The sequence below is a fragment of the Apostichopus japonicus genome, chromosome 7, assembly GCF_037975245.1.
Source record: "Apostichopus japonicus isolate 1M-3 chromosome 7, ASM3797524v1, whole genome shotgun sequence".
NCBI classification, from domain to species: domain Eukaryota; kingdom Metazoa; phylum Echinodermata; class Holothuroidea; order Aspidochirotida; family Stichopodidae; genus Apostichopus; species Apostichopus japonicus.
The window spans coordinates 9,220,227-9,244,213 of NC_092567.1; the positions used below are offsets into that span (position 1 = coordinate 9,220,227).

General features: G+C 38.3%; 1 protein-coding gene across 1 annotated transcript in view; it reads left to right on the forward strand.

The window, feature by feature from the left end:
• Positions 1-23,987, forward strand: part of LOC139970053 (uncharacterized) — a 491,924-nt gene that overhangs the window by 3,512 nt on the left and 464,425 nt on the right. The window contains exons 2-5 of the mRNA XM_071975667.1: positions 6,894-6,962; positions 7,380-7,485; positions 7,719-9,214; positions 21,731-21,939. Of these exons, the coding sequence (XP_071831768.1) occupies positions 7,461-7,485; positions 7,719-9,214; positions 21,731-21,939 (1,730 nt within the window). The 5' untranslated portion in view covers positions 6,894-6,962; positions 7,380-7,460. The remainder of the gene's footprint in view (positions 1-6,893; positions 6,963-7,379; positions 7,486-7,718; positions 9,215-21,730; positions 21,940-23,987) is intronic.

Here is a 23,987-nt window from a genome sequence, read left to right on the forward strand (position 1 = left end):
GGTAATGGATTGGATAGATGGATAGGATTTGATGGATAGGATGTATAGGATGGATGGATAGGATGAAAGGATAGGATGAATGGATAGGAGGAAAGTATTGGATGTATGGATAGGATGGATGTATAGGATGGATGGATGTGATGGATGGATAAGATGAATGGATAGGATGGATGGATTGGATGGATGTACAGGATGGATCGATAGGATGGATGGATAGGAGTTGGGAATTTGCTGCCCCCCCCCCCATTGAACTCTGTGCGTCAAGAAGTAGAAGCGGTCTCATTCTCCTGGTCCTGCAGACCGATGTAAAGGCCCTACAGGCAGCCTTTCATTAGTTTTATGACAAAATAAATACCCTAATTGTTATGTGTAAAGTAGTACATAGCCTTTACATCTGCTATTAAAATGTGGTTGATGGCTAAATGAATGTAATATATACATGCTGTAATGTGTACCTCTTAGTCAGGCATTATTATATATAAGAATAATAACTGGTTGGGCAACATGCCTATCCATCGGCTATTTACAGAATAACTGGACGGGCAGGACTGTATTTTCTGTTTTTCCATGCAATTATACAATAGTGATTTTAACATCGGTCAGTTCAGTTTTCAAACTTCACACTAGTATTCTTTGTGTGAAAGCTTTTTGGTTGCTAGAATGCGGCCCCGCCTAGCAACCAAATCCAGATTGCATTTTAAGGGCCCTAAATTTGTGTCAAGTTTGGAGGCATCTTTTGCATAATTGTAAAGTATTTTATGTCTGATAATGCAGATATTGTGGAAGATGTGTGACCAGTCTTCGAATTTAGCTAATTTTGAGGAAAATTTACGGTCTCAATTTTTTCGTAACAAGTCATTAAAATGGCAGAAAATGAGATAGCCCGGGGCTTTTCTGGCCTTACTTTTAGTGTGCTCTATATTCACAAGCAAGGGCATGTTTGAGTTTTAGTTTGCATAGGATCCTTGTCCAGTGGTAGTTGTACGGGAAAAGGGCCAAAGAAAAGTCAAGCGAGTCGTACGTTTCACGAACAGCGCCCTCAAACTTAAGAAATCTCATTTCTGGCCTTAACTGGGGGTCCAATTTGGGCCTGTGGGTAAATTTCAATTGTTTTTAAATACTATTTTCAGGAGTGTATTGACCCTATTTTTAAAAACTCAAGTCAAAAAGTTGTGTATTTTGTGTTATCTACTCAAATTTACGACTCGAAAATTGCGAAAATCACTTGGTTCATTATGTATGAAAGTGCTTACACAAGCCAATTTCAGTAATTTAAATGGCAACAACTTCTTAGCCTTAGCATACAGGTGCTTAACAATTAAGAAGGTGGTCCACTAGCATAAGGACTACAAATAAACTGCATTTTCAGGGTCATATGCCCAACGATGCCTGTTAACAGCGCCCTCAAACATCACATTTTACCAATATTTTGGGCTATTTTGGGCATTTCAAGGTCAAATTTGGTCACAATTAAAAGGTATTTTTCGTTTTCAATACGAAACCAGTAACATATGTATTTATGATGCATAGAATGAGCTGAAACATATTTTTTATAAGTTATTGATTCTCTGATGAGCAGCTTAAAGTGGCGTATATGAGAGTTACATCAGCTCTACAGAAACATGCTTGCGAGGGCAAACAGTGGTAACATTGTATATTCATTCAAGGAGACCATGTTAAACAACATTAGAAACTATTGAAATGCATTTATTAAAAGTGTTCTGTCTAATACTCTTTGACTCCACCCCCCCCCCCCCCCCAACACCCTCCCCATAGTGCACTATGCAGATTTGTATGCATACAGTATGTGACTGACTTTTACTATGCATGTAAACCACCCCTCCCACCTACATCCTCTACCCAACCCTATATCAGAATAGAAAATGAATGTGAACCAGTGCATACATGTGTAGTGTGTACTATATATATGTGTACATGTTCAGTACAGTGTTATTTTACACCAAGCACTAAATAAATACACACTGTCCACAATCATGTACAGTACACACTGTACATGTATGCACTGGTCATTTAATTCAATACTATGCATATTTCAATGCCATATTAATATTTGCAATGCAGTGTCTGCTTCTGCTCATTCACTAAATTATAAGACTTTTAATAATTTAAAAGGAATGTTTAACCAGTACATGCATGTACAGTGTGTACTGTACATGATTGTGGACAGTGTGTATTAAGTGCTTGGTGTAAAATAACACTGTACTGAACATGTACACACATAGTTCACACTGCACTGGTTCACATTCATTTTTGGTTCCTTGCTTTTTGCAAAGCAAGGAACCTATGCATTCAACTTGGCGTGATACCTTACTAGTTTTGTATTGAAAAACCTTTTAATTGTGACCAAATTTGACCTTGAAATGCCCAAAATAGCCCAAAATATTGGTAAAATGTGATTTTTGAGTGCGCTGTTCACAGACATCGTTGGGCAAATGACCCTGAAAAATGCAGTTTTTTGTATTTCGTATGCTAGTGGACCACCCTCTTAATTGTTAAGCACCTGTATGCTAATTCTACGAAGTTGTTATCATTTGAATTACTCAAATCGGCTTGTGCAAGCATTTTCATACATATGAACCAAGTGATTGTCGCAATTTTTGAGTCTTACATTTGAGTAGATAACACAAAATACACAACTTTATGACTTGAGTTTTTAAAAAAAGGGTCTATACACTCCTGAAAAATGGTATTTAAAAAACAATTGAAATTTACCCACAGGCCCAAATTGGACCCCCAATTAGGGCCAGAAATGAGATTTCTTAAGTTTGAGGGCGCTGTTCGTGAAACGTACGACCCGCTTGACTTTTTTTTTTGCCCTTTTCCCGAACAACTACCACTGGACAAGGACCCTATGCAAACTAAAACTCAAACATGCCTTTGCTTGTGAATATAGAGCACACTAAAAGTAGGGCCAGAAAAGCCCCGGGCTATCTCATTTTCTGCCATTTTAATTACTTGCTACGAAAAATTGAGACCGTACATTTTCCTCAAAATTAGCAAAATTCGAAGACTGGTCACATGTCTTCCACAATATCTGTATAACTTCGGCCAACGATGAGTCCTAAGGGATAGGTTAATTTGCTTGTGACAGGAAATGGACATGTGATTTCTCATACTCATTTCTCATAAAGACAAAAAGCTAGAAAGTATAGAAAGAAAAGATGATCCAGTTAATCTTACTTTTATTGGACGCAACTTAGGCATATAAGAATCTACAAAGCAATAAAGTGTATCATAATGTACTGTTAATCGTAAGTCGGCTGATATTACGTGCGCTGAGCCCAGTCCAAAGAATCTCAGTAGGCTGACCTTCAGTCGGCAGAATCTCGGTAGGCTCACCCTCAGTCGGTAGAACTTCAGTAGCTTGACCCTCAGTCGGCAGAATCTCGGTAGGCTGACCCTCGGTCGGTAGAACTTCAGTAGGCTGACACTCCGTCGGTAGAACTTCAGTAGGCTGACACTCCGTCGGCAGAACTTCAGGAGGCTGACCTTCAGTCAGTAGAACTTCAGTAGGCTGACCTTCAGTCAGTAGAACTTCAGTAGGCTGACACTCCGTCGGTAGAACTTCAGGAGGCTGACACTCCGTCGGCAGAACTTCAGTAGGCTGACACTCCGTCGGCAGAACTTCAGGAGGCTGACACTCCGTCGGCAGAACTTCAGTAGGCTGACACTCCGTCGGCAGAACTTCAGTAGGCTGACACTCCGTCGGCAGAACTTCAGTAGGCTGACACTCCGTCAGTAGAACTTCAGTAGGCTGACACTCCGTCGGCAGAACTTCAGTAGGCTGACACTCCGTCGGCAGAACTTCAGTAGGCTGACACTCCGTCAGTAGAACTTCAGTAGGCTGACCTTCAGTCAGTAGAACTTCAGTAGGCTGACCTTCAGTCAGTAGAACTTCAGTAGGCTGACACTCCGTCGGTAGAACTTCAGGAGGCTGATACTCCGTCGGCAGAACTTCAGTAGGCTGACACTCCGTCGGAAGAACTTCAGTAGGCTGACACTCCGTCGGCAGAACTTCAGTAGGCTGACACTCCGTCAGTAGAACTTCAATAGGCTGACACTCCGTCGGCTGTCCCTCAGTACGCTGAACCTCAGTTGGCTGAACGTAAGTAGGCTGTCCTTCAGTCTGCTCAACTTCAATAGAGTGACCCGAGCGTGCTGATATTCAGTTGTGTTACATTGAAGTCATAGCTGGCCGTATTACCCTAGTCTGATATTAATTATGTAAACTCGTACAGATGCAAGGGAGGAGTGTAACTGTACTGGATACTAAGCATAGGCAGTTCCTTCGAACTCCACCCGGTTGTTAATAAGTAATAGTTGTGTACTATCAGACCCGTCTGCTTCTTTAAAAATAGCCCCCAGCCTCGGTGCCTAGAAAACTGGTTGAAATGATTACCTCCCTCCTCACAGTGGTATCTGGTTTTCCTACTCCTACGGGGGTTCTACTACTAGCCGGATACGGTTCGGGCCTTAGTGAGTAACGGCCGTTACTAGTACCACAGGTACGGCCGATAAAGAAATGATCAGATTAGCCGCTTCCAACCAAGAAAACAAAATCGAACCCTCAAGATATGTCCCTCCCTAATTGGAAATATCGGGGATTATTAATTACTAGCCTAGGTACTTAACTTTCACCAAATTCACTTTTTTATCTTTTGCTGCATAGGGCTAATGGTGTATATTGGTGGGTATTACGTCTGTTCTCCTTGACGGTTGATCGTATTGTGTCCCAAGCAACGTGGTTCCGCGGCTAGGCTATCGTGCGGGAAACCCTTCACGGAATTTTCCACAGGTCGCACATTCTTGTTAGTGGATAGCGCCACCAAAAATAACCTAGTAATATAGAAAGCAGTATTCGTTACATCTGCAATATCAGACATAAAATACTTTACATTTATGCAAAAGATGCCTCCAAACTTGACACAAATTTAGGGCTCCTAAAATGCAATCTGGATATGGTTGCTAGGCGGGGCCGCATCCTAGCAACCAAAAAGTTTTCAACATTTTTTTGGCCCAATTTCATCCTTTGAGACATATGGCAAGACACCATATCAATTTCAGGCGATTTTGAGAGGGTCGACGTGGAGGCCACTGTTGATTTGGCATGGATTGACCCATATAGAGTTCTGCCTATCAGTTTCCAGTAGTTTTCTCTTGGGTTTTCTCTTCAGTTTTTTTCTCTTGGGGCCATACCTGACACATTGTACTTACTTTGATGTGGTTACCAATGAAAGCTGATCTAGTTTAGCTTCTAGGTGAATTCAAAATTGCCCTCCCAGCCGCACCCACCACAGCCAGTTTGCCAGTCGTCTGGTTTCATATACAGGAATGCACTGTGAACATTGCGATGTACAAGGCAATTGGTTACCTCCCCAGCTAACCAAACCCTCTGGGCTCCTGGTCTATTATGTTAGGAAAAAACCCATTTAAACAGCTCTATAGATATTGTATAGATGTGTGATGCAGTACTGAATCGTTCATTCAATCTGTGCAACATCATGCAATTAGTGTACTTTCAGTAAGCAAAATAGAAATCACCAGAGCATTAACTTCAACATCTCATCTTGCGCTACTTGTTGTTTATCACAGACTTCACAAATACTAGTTAAGTGAGATGTACACTGTATACACAATGAAGTGAGGCATTGTGTAATTCAAGCATTGATGGTACATGATAGATTGTGTACACAGGAATCATCACATCAAATATATAAGCTGAGCAAAAGGAAGCTGTAATACCACAAGAAATTCATGATTTGAGGCTTGGACAGTTTGTGTATTGTGTCTATGATGGCCAATGGTGGGTTGGGATAATTTTAGAAAATTCTGATTCATTTAATGACATCAAGGTTAAAGTCATGCACAATTCAGAATAGAGAGGGTCTGTGTTTCGCCCATCAAGAGATGATGTTTGTTGGGTTCCATACTCCCATGTTCTATTGCACCAATCACAGCAAGTGGAAGATTGTATACTCTTCACACTGAAATTCTTAGTAAAATGAATGCCAACCGTAAGCGATTCAGAGAAAAGAATCAATTACAACTGAAATGAATCTCTGCTAATGACAAAACACCCAATGATGGAGTAATCGATGTGTCAACAGACAAGTATGGTTGGCAAAGGTACAACAGAGTAGTCAGCACTGGATGTGGAGAATAAACAAGAAAGTACATCAAATCTGTACAGGAGACATATTTTGTACTTAATTGAAAGTTGGTTATCAATTTGAGTGGCTAGGAGGAGATGACTGATGATGTTATATTTATGAAGATTGTCTGTAGGTTTTCTCTCATTAAACATGTATTTCACATAGCACAAACATCAACTGTGATCCAAATCTGGACTCTGTATTAAGGTTGGGTTGAGGATGTGTGTGTGTGTAATTGTGGGGGGGGGGGGGGGGGTAGATGACAAAAATTTATGGCTCTTAAAATGCAATCTGGATTTGGTTGCTAGGCGGGGCCGTATTCTAGCAACCAAATGGTCTTCAACATTTGTTTTGCCCAAGTTCATCCTTTGAGACATATGGCAAGACACCATATCAATTTCTAGCGATTCTGAGAGGGTCGAGGTGGAGGCCTCTGTTGATTTAGCATGGATTGACCCACATATGACCCTTTATAGTGTACATGTACATATGGTATCGGGCATGTTGCTCTACTAAATAAGTTTTCACATTTTCACTATAATGATGATGTTTGGCATTGTGATATGCATTTTCGCATATATGTCAGTCACAAGTGTACTGACCATGGAATTTCAACTTCTTTATACGCCACACAATCAAAGGAATTTTTATTATGTGCATGGTTGAAGTTCATTGCTTAACACAAGGCTATTTACATGAATTTTCCTATTCAATTGACAGCTGGACAAACCTGCATATGGACTCGTAACAACACAATCAATGATTAGATGAAGACATGAAGGGCAAATCGTAAGTCAGTTTCAGTTGATTTTCTTTTCTCTTTAGGTTCGACAAGACGGTAATTCAACATAACATTAACCCTTGTTGCCTTATTTAACTATCTTGTAAGAGATATTCCGGTTGATGGATATAACTGTGTGGAATAATAAATTATTTGCGCTTTAGTAAATTTAATGATTGTAACACGTAGCATAGAGTTAGGCATCATATAGGGGTATTGGTCTGAAAAAAATGTCTTGATGTCTCTTTGTCATGTACTAATCATTGCACCTCCTAGGAATAAAATATTCGTTCCCAACACATTTTAAATAACAACACATTGAACCAAACCATATGCAACATCAAAACAATGCAGTATATATCTTGACGGTTAACGGAATGATGTAATTATTTAGATTCCCTTTTTTGCTCATATCTTTAAAACAGATTCTCGGAAACGATGGGCAGGGGCTGTACTCACACGACCCATTTACGCTTCGTAGACTGTCTGAATTGAATCACGCGATAATGGAGCTGAATCCTGATCTTCAAGGTAGTTGTCTTTAACTCTGACTTTGCCATTTGCGTATATTTATTTATTTTTTGGTAAAAAATGTAACCCCCTCCCCCTCTGTCGTCTTAATAACACAGAGAACAGTAACAAAACTGTATTATCAGTAACGAATAAACAAGATTTACGTGTTCCCATGTGTGTCACTAATTTGTTCGTCACATTTAGTCATACGTGGTAACATTTACACATATTGTTTCTGTTTTTTTGTTTAGAGAAGAAAATATTTCTGATAGAAGGTCTCAAAAGGACATATAAAGGCCAATATGATGCGATTCAACCCCTACCATATATAAAAGATAGACTTTATTGTGTGGACAAGGTCTTTGTAGAAGGGGGCGTTGAAGTATGTCTGGCACCAGAGCTAACGCCAGGCACCAGAGGATCATGGGAGCGTTTGGATTCTTACAAAAGTATTTATACTGACTTTCGGTTTAAATCCAAGAGACGCATTATACAAGGAGAGCCCGGATATGGTAAGTCAACGTTAACCCTTCAGCTGGCCTACGATTGGTGTAATGAAGTATCGGATTCCCCGATGAACAATGTAGAAATACTAATTCTTCTTCGGCTAAGACAACTTGGAAGTGTAAAATCTCTCTACAGGGCGATTAAGTCATTTCTTCTCTTCCACGAACCCCGTGTTAGCAAACATGATATTGAAAAGATAATTCACAGTTGCTCGTCCGTCCACATTATTTTGGATGGATATGACGAGTATCCTGGCAGGGACAGCAATGATAATGACGATGTACACAGGATCATCAAGATGGAACTGTTTACAGACTTTGATGTCAGCTTAACGACAAGATATCTTCCAGAATGTCTTACAGAAGAAAAAAAGAGGGCCAAACTAACAGGGTTCGATGACAAAGCTAGGGATGAGTACATTGGCAAGACCGTAGTAGGTAACAACGATGAGGCAGTGGCAGAAATAAAACAACGGCTCTATGAAAACTCCATCCTTGCTGATATTTGCCAGGTGCCTCTCATATTCGTGATGTTTGCCCACATGGCTCATGATCAGAGAGACTTCATGAAGTTCAAGTCTGTCACACAATTCTTCAAACACATGATTAGATGTTTTTACGACCATCTGAAACAGAAATTTAAAGACAATAGAAGCAACAAGTTCTATATTCATGAAATGGAACATCATGAGCTAGACAAAATAGCTTTCGAAGGATTAAACAAGAAAAACCAACAATTATCATGGATTAAGACTGGATTTCGTCAAAGAGTCGGGCCAGAACCATATGACCAGTATATTTCAATTGGCATTTTGGTGGAGGAAGATGAAGTGAGCAATGATTCCATTGGAAACAATGTGTCGTTTACAACGATGGTCCGTTTTTATCATAAACTATTCTGTGAATGGTATGCAGCCCACCACCTTGTCACTCTTGTAAAGAACGCACACGATCTCTCCGATATGCTCAGGTTCTTAGATCCATTTGATCTTCAATACCTATTTAGATTCGCCTGTGGTCTGGATCCCGATGCTGGAAAGAAACTCATCAACCATTTGAAGAGATTATCAGGCGGGGATACGTTTGCCATCCTCTGTATCCTGGAACAAACTGGTGACGTCAACGACATTATGGATTCGGTGAAAGAGCTCTGCTCGCGTACCGCTAATATAAAGAGAGGCGACAGCGCTCTTCTTCAAAGATCGACGACACAGTTGCTGGAGATTGCATCTAAACATAATGTAAGTTAGCTAATTAAAAAACACAGCCCTTTACATTTTTCCTACACATAATTTAGGAACTGTTTAATATTTTATAATGGTTTTGTTTTCTTTATTCTCAAGTCTATTCACAGTCATTGAAAACTATTATTTAAGCCACTTTAAATTATAAAAATTTCGGTTTAAAGAAGAAGGATGGTTTTCCTAGCAAATGAATATACAGTGGTGTATTGAGGATTATTGCAAATGATGTCATAGTATATTTAAACCAATCAGAATAATCTCTGCATGTGCCAAATTGCGCTAAAACTCTTATCATACTGATGATGTATTGATAATATTGAACGTATTCTTCAACATAAACACATGGAGTGTTAATTTTTGGAATTTCAGATTCTTCCGTTACGAATAAATAGCTAGTCTTCCAATACTTTAAATAAAAGTTAAATGCTTCAAATGATTGAATTAAACCTGGAACAACAAGCCATATATGTTGGAGTGCATTGTCATCAAACCATACTAATGTAGTAACAACCCTTACAGGGAGTGTAGTGTATTGTCATCGAACCATACTAATGTAGTAACAACCCTTACAGGGGCTGTAGTGTATGGTCATGGAACCCACATGGGGCGCACATCCCGGAGGCGATTTTTTTTCCCAAACAGGTTTGCAATTACGGAGTTTTCCGCCAATCAGATTGCTCGTGACGTCAGCATCAATAATGGGCATCGCTTCGAAGTTCGAAGACATGCACTGAGGTACACACTGACACTGTATTAAGTCTAGTTAGGGTCCATCAAAGCCCTAACTTTACTTTTAATGCTTGAATCACATGTTGACCTTACTTATGATACATACGCTACATTCTTTTGGGTTCGTGTTTACGTTATTCAAGATTTGTGAGCCGTTCTACTGCAATCGGAATTCGTTTCGTGGAATGGGTAGGCGTACACTAAAATCAACTTCACGAGTCTTGAATGAATATACGCAAACAGTTTAGTGTAGTCAAGGCTTCATAATTGATGCACCCCCGTAATTGACGCACCTTCAATTATTACTAGCAACGATACAGCAGGCCACCTAAACTTTGCAGTCCAGCAGAATTAAATTTTTCATGAGTTTGAATCCATTTCAGCTATTTGCTGACCAAATTGTGGTATTTTTTAAGCTTTTAACACCCTCCCCCCCCCCCCCCCCCAGTTTTGCACGTTTTTGGGGCATTTGGAAATCTTACATCCTAAAAATAACCAACATTACCTCAATATGATAAGACTACTCTCTGGGACCTGACTTGTCTGCCCTTAGAGGCTCAGAGCATAGCAAACAGCATCTAAAGTCAATGGATGTATACTAAGGCCTGGACTACAGTTAGCTAATCGACGAATGTGTCAATTTAGGGGTATGATAGAACTTGACACGGCAGACATTTTGTGGCCAAATTCTGCTCAATTGTACTGTGCATAAGCACAGAACCTTAAATATTTTGAGATCATAACATTTCTGAGGAACTATACATATGAAAAACACATAGAGTTGAGTGATTTGGATTTTTCCTTGATATACATCTTTCATCAAATCCTTAATTGCGTCAATTATGAGCCCACCCTGCTACAGTATGATATTTTTCCGTCACTACACTGTGTACACAGTTATAATACATATAGGCCAGCGCATGTGTGATGTACCCTGTACGAACATTTCACTGTGCGTTGTTATCGATTAATGCCTTCATAGAAAACTTCGATCAAAGTAGATGATCATACCATACTAGTGTGCTCAGTATCTCTAAACCAATTCCAAACTCATCTACAACGAATAGCTTCCGGTAATTTTGAACGGGTATATCTTCGTTGCAACGAATGGATGCAGACACTTTGGTTACCTAGAAGTGAAGGTTACTATCGTGATGACGTAAATTTTCCGACCAATCATGAGCGCCTATTTACACGCAATTGCAAACCTGTTTGGGGAAAAAAATCGCATCCCGGGGGGTGGGGGATATATCCCCCACTTTTATGGTCAAGGGGGGATGGTTTACACAATCATCCCCCCAATTTCCAGTCCGATATAAAAAAAAATAAGTTCAAATTAAAACAAAATAAAATAAATTAAAGTTAAGTTAAAGTTAGGTTAGGTCAAAATACTGAGGTTTCAACCTCAGTATTTTTGCAAGCTGTTCTCACTCCAGGGTTCCATACACTGCAAACAAACAACAACAAAACATAACGAATATAGGCCTATGATATAACGAGTCGGGGCGTCAGAACATGTTGAGGATGAAGGGATATGCCTAGCCTACTTGAAGAGCTTGCATCGTGTTGACGTCTAAATGCCTCTTTAAACACTTACATATATTTGCTAGCGTTCACAATTTGAACGCCAGCGTTCACAATTTGAGCGCTGTAGCGTAAAGCATTTAAACAGTAGGCGTTCAGGATTTGAACACTATACACATCAGGTTCTCAAAAATGAGGTGTTTCTAAAAAGGGCATTAGATGTCAAAAAGTATTCCACTTAACCACTTAACTTGTTCTTTATTGTAATAAGGCTTTGACGCCCAGGTGCGTTCTATATCGGACGATTATCGGTTACATTTTGCTGTTCGTAGTGTATATGTAAGAATGCAAGCCGACGATCACTGATAGCCATTAGCCACCAGGAAGGGATTGTTACAGAGAACCGTCTATATTGACCACAACACCGACTATGGACGGTGAGGCACTTGAGTAATGAACATGTATGGACTATGGATGGGGTGATTGACAAAGGTAATAGAGATACAGAAGGTGAATACGGGAGCATGGCAGACAGAATAAATGATTATGATTATTGTACCATCTCAACTCATCTGACATGTATTACTTTTTTCATAGATTGAATATTTTCTCAGTAATTGAGGAATTGCATACATGAAATTTATATTTCAAAGCTGAACTCATGCAGCCTTAAACACTCCGGGGCCGTTTCAGGCCATCTGGGGAGTTTGCAAAGCCTAAAATTTTCTTGTACGCTCCGCGCAAACTGATGGTGGCGCTCCGCTTAGATAGTCTACTAATATCATCCCCCACCACTCTTCGGAACATATGTGCGCCACTGATGGAACCATACTAATGTAGTGTATATGTAGCCTCAAGCCATGCAAGGAGCTATCACCTATAGAGTTGCCTAGTGCAGGGAGATGTCACTGACAGCGAGAGGTTTACGTTATTAACACACTGTTACAAAAACGTATTCTTATAATAGAATACCGGCAGCCAGGACGTATGCGCTAAATTTAACAGAAGATCGTGAAGAACGGTGCGCCGTTCTAAACGAATACATTAGAACCGTAAAATCAAAAAGTAAGAGTTAATTATGTAAAGGAATAACTTCTCTCCTGTTAACGATTCCTATACTGTTTTCAAAGTTTGTCGAATTTTTTACTTATATTGCAATTAATTCTTCAGTGGCCAACCCATTTAGTGTAAAAACCGACCGGCTTCAATGTGTGTACTTTTCTAAGAAAGACACCAAGGAACGAACCTGCGGCACGAAAACCAAACTACTGAACGACTGTTCCGCTCTCATCCCCAGGCCCCTTGCATCGAGACTGTGACTCGAAAGGGATACTTTTTAAGAACAAGAGCCCAAGGGCACTGTGGTTCCTTGCGTAGGGGTATATGACAATACACATAATATTATCGTAGCAAGATTGGGCTCAAATAGTTCAAGTAAATGTGTTCCTACATGTACCCATAAAGTAACCAGCACTATAGCCAACACTTTTGTGATCACAAATTGTGATCGGATTTTTGATCAAAAGGCACTTTTGAGATCTGAATATGGCATCGAAAATGTAACAAATATAAGGTAACCTACAAGCGGGTCAACATATAGGATAACATTGGTGACCTCGGATCACATGACCGTTAAGTGTGAAAATATTCCCCTATACTATTCACAACTTGACCCAAAATACCAATCGTGTCAGACCTTGGCACTGGGAGTTATTGCATGAAATGTCTAAATATTAACTTTGAACTTGTATAACTTCACACACAAAGGTCACCCGGGGGTCAACCCATTGACATTTTTGATCAGTGAGACCTAAATAGAGCATCAAAACTTTAAAAATTCAAACATTTTTTCTTTGCCCATTTTCCCTCCCAAAATACTATATTTTTAACATTAGGAGGACCCCATTGTATTTTCCATTGTTCAAATCCACGTACCCTAACCTTAACAATACCCCATACATTAGAATTCTTCCGAGGACGTGGTGATTCTTTAGAAATCACAACCGAGGACCTGAAATTCTTTTGTTCAAGTCCTCAGTCAGAATACAAAACAAACGCACACACACGCCCGCCAACCTGACTACATAGGTTCTAACGCAAGGAATCAAAAAGTCGCCCAGGAAAGAACCTGGGCAAGAAAACTAAACTACCAAACGACTGAACCGCTTCCAACCCCAGTCCCCTTGCATCGAGACTATGACTGTGTGATCATCGTCAGGTGTGCATCACCATTCCCCTCGAAAGGGAACAGATACTACACATTATCTTAACACCTAATTATTATACGTTTAGTTTTAGTTTAGTAAATGCTTCAGGGCTAAGTCAACTACATGTACCGACTTTATGTTTTTGAGAAAATAGTGAACACGGTGTCGTTAATTTAAGCGCTAACAACAACAGTTTTTAACCATTAAACACATGCTCTTATATCAAAAGAAGTAAATCTACCACCCTTCAACATTAATTAGACATGTGATGCGTATAATTCAACACCGAAATCACCTAACGAGAATATAACCCACATAATTTCGGTAGCACCTTTTTTATTAATATGCAAATCGAACAGTGTCCGATGTTTGTTAATTGATACAGAACGGCGATAACTTGTAATTGTGCATTCACGCAAAGGTGTCAAAATACCCAATATTAAAGACAAATTATTCATTATTGGCGTCATGCAGTTAATAATGCATTCAACTGTTATTCTATATACAACCAATGGTGAATGTTAATTTACAATATAAATATACTGTAGTATGTCCATACAACATTTAAAGAACGGGAACCCCTGTTATTTGAAAAATCCAATTTTCTCATGTTCTGATATGTAACAAGTGAAAACAGGTTTCGTTTTCTTTCTGCAAATCACTGAATTATGCTGCTGAAAAACACCACTCACCCTCTTATGAATGCCAGTGCTTGTATATGTATTTGAATGCCCTCTAAATGTTGATATCTGTTTATTTTAAACAGTATTAAGATCTCAAATATGCAAGGAAGACATGTTATCATGACATGATATTGATAAAGAATGGCAGGGGAATTTAACCTCATCAACTATGTTTGCTAAGTAGTTTGGTGTGTCAAGCATCAACAAAGCAGAATAATTTACTTCATTGTATTCAATTTGTATTGTTTCTTCACAGTATTATGATCTCAAATATATAAGCCATGACTTCAACGTTATGATGTCCCTTGTCCTTGTAAGTTGTAGTGGGTGTACGTGCAAAGCCTAACGCTATGAAATGAATACACGGGATTCGTGGAATTTCTTCTTCGACAATTGCAATATACTCAATCTGTTTCTTTCAGTATCATGTTCACCATCTGGAATATATTGCAATATCTTCATGTTAGTAAGCCAGTACTGTAGCTTCGGGGAATCACGTTAAACAACAGGGACGTACAACCATAGGTCTATTCTAGTCATATAACATTCTAGTTATAGGCCTATATACAATTAAAAGACATCCTAACCTACGCCTATGCCTAGTCCAATGATTGGGTACAATATTCAATAGGTCCGCAATGCCATCATCAATCGTGACATAGTCTCAGCACTATGTAGGACTAGCTGAAGTACTATGCTAGTATTGATCAGTCATTTCCCGTTGACGTAACTTCAGCTTCAGTATTACAAATCTAATGTGCACCTATTTACATATTTACAAAATGTGAATGGGTCTTTTACAGGCCTTGAAGATGGCCACGGCTAACATGTGAAGTTGATTGCCCACAAAGTCCCCTGTGGTGTAATTTGCTATCGGAATGCAAGTTTCTTAGAACCTTAAAAAAAGTTCCAGAAACCAAACACTGTAACTTTACTGAATTAAAAAGATCAATGATTAGATCATATTGGTATTGCTACCATGGCTTTGTCTTTGATGTGGGTAACATTTTGCTTCTGAATTCTTCAGAATAAGTAGTTTGATTCCATGTTAATGTTTCACTTTTGATTAAGAAGTCACTAAGGCTCAAACGGCTCCATGATGTAATAATTCAATCGTAGGAAGAAACCCTCTAGTGAAGATGAAGACAGAGACTGTACTGGATATAGAGGAGATCAGGACCTATACCTATCAAGCTTCTTTCAGTATCCTACACTTCTTGATGTACAGAGTTCCATAGAAATGGTAACAATGAAGTAAATTATTCTGCTTTGTTGATGCTTGACACACCAAACTACTTAGCAAACATAGTTGATGAGGTTAAATTCCCCTGCCATTCTTTATCAATATCATGTCATGATAACATGTCTTCCTTGCATATTTGAGATCTTAATACTGTTTAAAATAAACAGATATCAACATTTAGAGGGCATTCAAATACATATACAAGCACTGGCATTCATAAGAGGGTGAGTGGTGTTTTTCAGCAGCATAATTCAGTGATTTGCAGAAAGAAAACGAAACCTGTTTTCACTTGTTACATATCAGAACATGAGAAAATTGGATTTTTCAAATAACAGGGGTTCCCGTTCTTTAAATGTTGTATGGACATACTACAGTATATTTATATTGTAAATTAACATTCACCATTGGTTGTATATAGAATAACAGTTGAATGCATTATTAACTGCATGACGCCAATAATGAATAATTTGTCTTTAATATTGGGTATTTTGACACCTTTGCGTGAATGCACAATTACAAGTTATCGCCGTTCTGTATCAATTAACAAACATCGGACACTGTTCGATTTGCATATTAATAAAAAAGGTGCTACCGAAATTATGTGGGTTATATTCTCGTTAGGTGATTTCGGTGTTGAATTATACGCATCACATGTCTAATTAATGTTGAAGGGTGGTAGATTTACTTCTTTTGATATAAGAGCATGTGTTTAATGGTTAAAAACTGTTGTTGTTAGCGCTTAAATTAACGACACCGTGTTCACTATTTTCTCAAAAACATAAAGTCGGTACATGTAGTTGACTTAGCTCTGAAGCATTTACTAAACTAAAACTAAACGTATAATAATTAGGTGTTAAGATAATGTGTAGTATCTGTTCCCTTTCGAGGGGAATGGTGATGCACACCTGACGATGATCACACAGTCACAGTCTCGATGCAAGGGGACTGGGGTTGGAAGCGGTTCAGTCGTTTGGTAGTTTAGTTTTCTTGCCCAGGTTCTTTCCTGGGCGACTTTTTGGTTCCTTGCGTTAGAACCTATGTAGTCAGGTTGGCGGGCGTGTGTGTGCGTTTGTTTTGTATTCTGACTGAGGACTTGAACAAAAGAATTTCAGGTCCTCGGTTGTGATTTCTAAAGAATCACCACGTCCTCGGAAGAATTCTAATGTATGGGGTATTGTTAAGGTTAGGGTACGTGGATTTGAACAATGGAAAATACAATGGGGTCCTCCTAATGTTAAAAATATAGTATTTTGGGAGGGAAAATGGGCAAAGAAAAAATGTTTGAATTTTTAAAGTTTTGATGCTCTATTTAGGTCTCACTGATCAAAAATGTCAATGGGTTGACCCCCGGGTGACCTTTGTGTGTGAAGTTATACAAGTTCAAAGTTAATTTTTAGACATTTCATGCAATAACTCCCAGTGCCAAGGTCTGACACGATTGGTATTTTGGGACAAGTTGTGAATAGTATAGGGGAATATTTTCACACTTAACGGTCATGTGATCCGAGGTCACCAATGTTATCCTATCTGTTGACCCGCTTGTAGGTTACCTTATATTTGTTACATTTTCGATGCCATATTCAGATCTCAAAAGTGCCTTTTGATCAAAAATCCGATCACAATTTGTGATCACAAAAGTGTTGGCTATAGTGCTGGTTACTTTATGGGTACATGTAGGAACACATTTACTTGAACTATTTGAGCCCAATCTTGCTATGATAATATTATGTGTATTGTCATATACCCCTACGCAAGGAACCACAGTGCCCTTGGGCTCTTGTTCTTAAAAAGTATCCCTTTCGAGTCACAGTCTCGATGCAAGGGGCCTGGGGATGAGAGCGGAACAGTCGTTCAGTAGTTTGGTTTTCGTGCCCAGGTTCTTTCCTTGGTGTCTTTCTTAGAAAAGTACACACATTGAAGCCGGTCGGTTTTTACACTAAATGGGTTGGCCACTGAAGAATTAATTGCAATATAAGTAAAAAAATTCGACAAACTTTGAAAACAGTATAGGAATCGTTAACAGGAGAGAAGTTATTCCTTTACATAATTAACTCTTACTTTTTGATTTTACGGTTCTAATGTATTCGTTTAGAACGGCGCACCGTTCTTCACGATCTTCTGTTAAATTTAGCGCATACGTCCTGGCTGCCGGTATTCTATTATAAGAATACGTTTTTGTAACAGTGTGTTAATAACGTAAACCTCTCGCTGTCAGTGACATCTCCCTGCACTAGGCAACTCTATAGGTGATAGCTCCTTGCATGGCTTGAGGCTACATATACACTACATTAGTATGGTTCCATCAGTGGCGCACATATGTTCCGAAGAGTGGTGGGGGGTGATATTAGTAGACTATCTAAGCGGAGCGCCACCATCAGTTGGCGCGGAGCGTACAAGAAAATTTTAGGCTTTGCAAACTCCCCAGATGGCCTGAAACGGCCCCCGGAGTGTTTAAGGCTGCATGAGTTCAGCTTTGAAATATAAATTTCATGTATGCAATTCCTCAATTACTGAGAAAATATTCAATCTATGAAAAAAGTAATACATGTCAGATGAGTTGAGATGGTACAATAATCATAATCATTTATTCTGTCTGCCATGCTCCCGTATTCACCTTCTGTATCTCTATTACCTTTGTCAATCACCCCATCCATAGTCCATACATGTTCATTACTCAAGTGCCTCACCGTCCATAGTCGGTGTTGTGGTCAATATAGACGGTTCTCTGTAACAATCCCTTCCTGGTGGCTAATGGCTATCAGTGATCGTCGGCTTGCATTCTTACATATACACTACAAACAGCAAAATGTAACCGATAATCGTCCGATATAGAACGCACCTGGGCGTCAAAGCCTTATTACAATAAAGAACAAGTTAAGTGGTTAAGTGGAATACTTTTTGACATCTAATGCCCTTTTTAGAAACACCTCATTTTTGAGAACCTGATGTGTATAGTGTTCAAATCCCGAACGCCTACTGTTCAAATGCTTTACGCTACAGCGCTCAAATTGTGAACGCTGGCGTTCAAATTGTGAACGCTAGCAAATATATGTAAGTGTTTAAAGAGGCATTTAGACGTCAACACGATGCAAGCTCTTCAAGTAGGCTAGGCATATCCCTTCATCCTCAACATGTTCTGACGCCCCGACTCGTTATATCATAGGCCTATATTCGTTATGTTTTGTTGTTGTTTGTTTGCAGTGTATGGAACCCTGGAGTGAGAACAGCTTGCAAAAATACTGAGGTTGAAACCTCAGTATTTTGACCTAACCTAACCTAACTTTAACTTAACTTTAATTTATTTTATTTTGTTTAATTTGAACTTATTTTTTTTTTATATCGGACTGGAAATTGGGGGGATGATTGTGTAAACCATCCCCCCTTGACCATAAAAGTAGGGGATATATCCCCCACCCCCCGGGATGCGATTTTTTTTTCCCCAAACAGGTTTGCAATTGCGTGTAAATAGGCGCTCATGATTGGTCGGAAAATTTACGTCATCACGATAGAAACCTTCACTTCCAGGTAAGCAAAGTGTCTGCATCCATTCGTTGCAACGAAGATATACCCGTTCAAAATTACCGGAAGCTAGAAATGTTCGGCCTAGGCTAGGCTACAGTTAGTACAGCAGCCTGCACTGCAGTAGCATGGACACTGCGAAGTTCGGACACCTAAACCTTAAAACAACCAAAACTATATATCATGGTATAAATCACCTGAAACTATAGTTGATATGGTTGGGTCATTTTGCAGAGAAAATAACTGTAGCTTCGCAGTTTTTCGTGCAATTGGCTCTTGCTGTAGGTTGTCATGGTGAAATCGTGTATTTCTTAGGGGTGTCCGAACTTCGCATTGTTCCAAACTTCGCAATACTGACTATACTACTACTGCACTAGCCTATGCCTCTCTGTGTATTACAGTAGTTGCCTTAGTTTGTCGGCCTAGCTACTCCTAAGGAGGCCTAGCTAGCATGATCTATTGAACAATATAACAAGGAAGCCTTCAGTAGACCAAACACTTCGGCCGGAAAACAGTATACTGTAGCCTAAATAGTAAATATATAACGTTAGTCGTTAGCATAATTTGCTGCCTACCGTCTCGTATGATCTGCCATGCCAGTAAATGCTCCGCGAAGGTAGCATTGGTCATTTTGTCGATCCCCGATCTCTGTTCCAGTAGATCGTTTTTGGAGACCCAGTCCATGTACGTAGCACCAGCTCAAGTACACTTTTCATGCCTGCAATTCCTTGTTCGTTTTTCGCTCACTGCTTTTGGCATCGGACCCACAATAAAGCAACTTGTGCCTTCCACCTAAACAGCGCGGCGACGCGACCGCAATATACACGTTACGTGTGTTTTGCTACCACTGCATGAAACTGTGCTATACATTACGTATATTTACATACAGGATTTACACTGTACAGTGGCAGTATATTACAAATACCGTATCACGTGAGTAACGGTGTACGAGCGAAAAATATGAAATTGGCCCGCCCTCTAAAAATTTCCTAGCTGAGAGAATGCCTTTAACTTTAAAAGAATTGAATTAAAAGCAATCGGGGCACTGAGTTCTGTTTAAGGTTCTTAAATTTAGCGAAGAATAAACCAGCGCTTAACATTCTCGGTGAGCTGATGCCTAACATTTACTTTGAGAACAATTACTGCTAAGCAAAACTATTACTATTTTTGTTATCCCTTCTGAAGTCTCAAATCACAAAAGAATGCTTCAACTCGTGCCTAATCGTACATAACATAGCCCGATGGGCATTCATACTAGTGTCAATCTATAACATTCCACAATGATTATTGTAATAACCTAACTTACTCAATCTTTCAGTCAGTTATGTAGGAAACCTGCAATTTTGACTGAACAGGCTATCTGGAATGATCTTATTTATACTAACTCGTTATTAGATTGATCTAACTCCTGCCAATATAACTTACACTAAATGTGAAATATTCATTTTTAAATTACTGTGTATAGCTTTGAACCTCTTTATAACAGTTTTCCAATTTAATTTTAATGATAACAAATTCATTAAAAATAACTATTAACTCACAGCTCGTTTTGACTTAATTATAGCAGACGTTAGCCAGAGCCGTATAGCTCTGACCGTACCTTAGCTTTAAAAGGGTGCCATCTTCTCATTGAACTTGTAATCACTTGATTTATCTCTCGTGTTTGTTCATCTACATTTGTCCGCTAACTGTTCACACCCGCTGAACTACAAAGTCACAGAAGATATTACAATGAAGATCCAATCAACCTGAAAAGTAGAACTTATTTAATATAACTGTTTCAAGATAACAATATGATTTGTAAAGAAAATGTAAAAAAGCAGATGGAGTTATTTACTTGGAAGAAACGATCAATTTTAGAAATTTAAGATCATAAGCATTACCCAATTTAGGAATATCTACAAACAGAAAATGAAAATGTTACATTTCGAAGAAAAACACTAGAAGTTAAGTGAAACTCAAACCTTAACTTATGGATGAAGTTGATAATTCAGGAGACTATCGGTAAATTCCATATGATGTAATTTAAATAAATTCATTAGCTATTAGTGGTTAGTGATCTAAACACAGATATACATCATTTAAACAAATCCCATTACTTGCAAGTAAATCAAATTTGCGCAAAAACGTAGGATTTGGTTCAATAATTTAATAATTTGGTAAATAAAATATTAGTTTAAGCCTCATCAACCTTTCTCTCTTGAAACATGAATTTGATCTGCATCTGTTTGTTTAAATTGCATTTTAATTATCAGTAATAACTTATTAATTTAAATACAATCCTTCAAAAAATCCTTCATCTTTATAAAATCCTTGCATTAGTTGAAGTAAAGGCTCCTTTTTCATAAGTATTATTACATTAGTGACTAACATTTACATTTTCAATTACAATTTCCAACTGAAAGTTCAAAATAAAAGTTCTATTAACTTATTCCTATTTACAAATAAACACGACCTAAATGTTTTAGTGTATCGCTTTATTTTCCTTTATCTTTATTTCTTTATTTTTATTATTTATAATATTATAATAATTATTCTAATTCTAACCAAATCCAATCTATTTATCTCCATCTACTCTGTTATCAGTAACTCTATTCTTTCATTCTAGATTCCTATCTCCTGTGTGGATCTAGATGACTGCTCTCCTAGAGTCGATGAGTCTGGTCTGAACCTTATCCTTCAGTCTGGTCTCTCTCTCTGTATCATGAGATCTCTCCAGAAGCTGGAGATCTATGACAGAAACAGGAGACTAACTAATAAAGAGGTGGCGGCCATCTTGTCTTACTCCTCACAGTGTACAAGCTTGAAGGAGCTGAGGTAGGTATTCCGGTGTAGATGTTAGAATCATCATAACAGTTGAAAAGGGAATTAATTTAATTAAAGAACGTTATCAATATTAAACTAACAATACAGAATGTAAAATCTGCTGTATTTGAATGTCAAGGATTGGATTTAATTAGTTCAGTTGAATTTATTTCAATAATTAGGTCATCGTGAAAGGAATTCTGTAGAATGGTATGATAAATAAAACAAAATATAATGAATTCAATAGTGAATATCTTAAGAGGGTGTTGGTAAGAAAGGGGTGGGGTGGGTGGGGTTTTTTTTAAACGTTCTTTGTTTAGTTAATGGTTTAAATGTAACTAAGAATTTGGTTTTAGAATGACAGGAATGTTTATTAGGATAAAATAAGAGATATATACACAAGGTTGTTGGATTTTAATAATTCTAGCGAGAATAATGAATATTCTAAAGTTGAGTTTTATAAGTAACAACTGTTACTTTTGACTGAAACCTCCAACATATTTGTTTTTTTAATTACGTACAATTTACTTAAGGACCGTTTCAACGAAAGAGATTGAAAATCGTTATTAATATGAAAGTAGTAAAATTATGGTTATTAAAATAGCAATAGCAATAACATATAACTGATTGGTTCAACGCCCCCCCCCCCCGCCCCCTCGAATTGTGATCAAATTATAATAATCTAGTAAAACTGAAATCTATACGAAACAAGCAACCATTTAAACAGTTTTAGTTGTCGCAGTTTGTGAAATAGTTACTCAAAGTTAGTTAATGTATATACGGTATCAAAAAGGGAAATAAATAATTGTAATGGAGCTAATTATAAAGTTAAATTGTATTTTTTACTATACCATCATATCATTAAAGGCAAATATGTATCTCATATATGGCAGAGGTTAAGATTTAAGTAATATCATACTACATCAATTTCTTCTTGATAGTTTGAAATACAATTTGACACCAAATAAGCTAAATTTATATTTATTCTCATTATTTTATCATAATGTTGAACAATAATTTAAAAAGTCATCGTGCGCTACATCTTTTTATAATTCATAACTTTGAACAAAATCTGCTTAATATTTTTATTGTTCCTCGTAATAATATTTTGTCATATTTGATTCGATCATGACATCCCTGTTTTGCCCTTTACAATTTAATGTGACTGAATTCCCCCTTCCCCCCACACCCACCCCAACCCCTCACTTATAACCCATTCGAACACTGGCTTCACTCAATACATTCCCGACACCTCCCATTTACCAATCCATCGTTGCCCTACCTGACCCATTCAGATAACCGTCGTTACACTATTTGTTCTTCGCAGTTTCCCTTTTCAATTAATTTTGACCCTCCTCTCACCCTAACCCTATCATCACCCTCTTTGTTCCTTCCACCGAGTAGTTTGTTATCATTATCTCCAGCTCCATTAACACTTACTTTTGTTTTCTTTGTTTCTTCATGTCCATTGTTTTCTTTACATAGACCTACTAAGAATATATTGTAATTTTATAGACAGAGACGTAAACCTCGCTAATACTTTAATATATTTCTTTTTCTCAGAGTCAAATTAGTTACACAACGAATATATTCAGTTTAATATATCGCTACTACTCTCTCCTTCATCAGTTCCTTAGACCAACTTCATATAACAGTTTCCCGTTTCCATCCTTACATTAGCAGTATTGCTTGGTCGGGTTATACAAAAATTGTAATACAGATCTATGATTATTCACTTACTAGACTATCAATGCTCTATCCCAATCCCGGTGTTTAGTATCCTCTTCAGTAAGTTTAGTCTAACCTCCTCCACCCTTCAGACACCATATACCTGTTCCCGCCACTGGCCCTCCCCTTCGCCCTCCTCTTCAGAGAGATGCATCTGTATGTTTTAGAGAGCTCATCGAATCCATTCCATGTTTCTACCCGTTAACATCATCACCGTTTTAGTACACACAGTAGGCCCATTATATTCTACTTCTACAATAGATTTCTGTACAAATATATGCAGCGCTTACATAATACAGACGATTGATTCAAACAATTTATGTTATAATGCA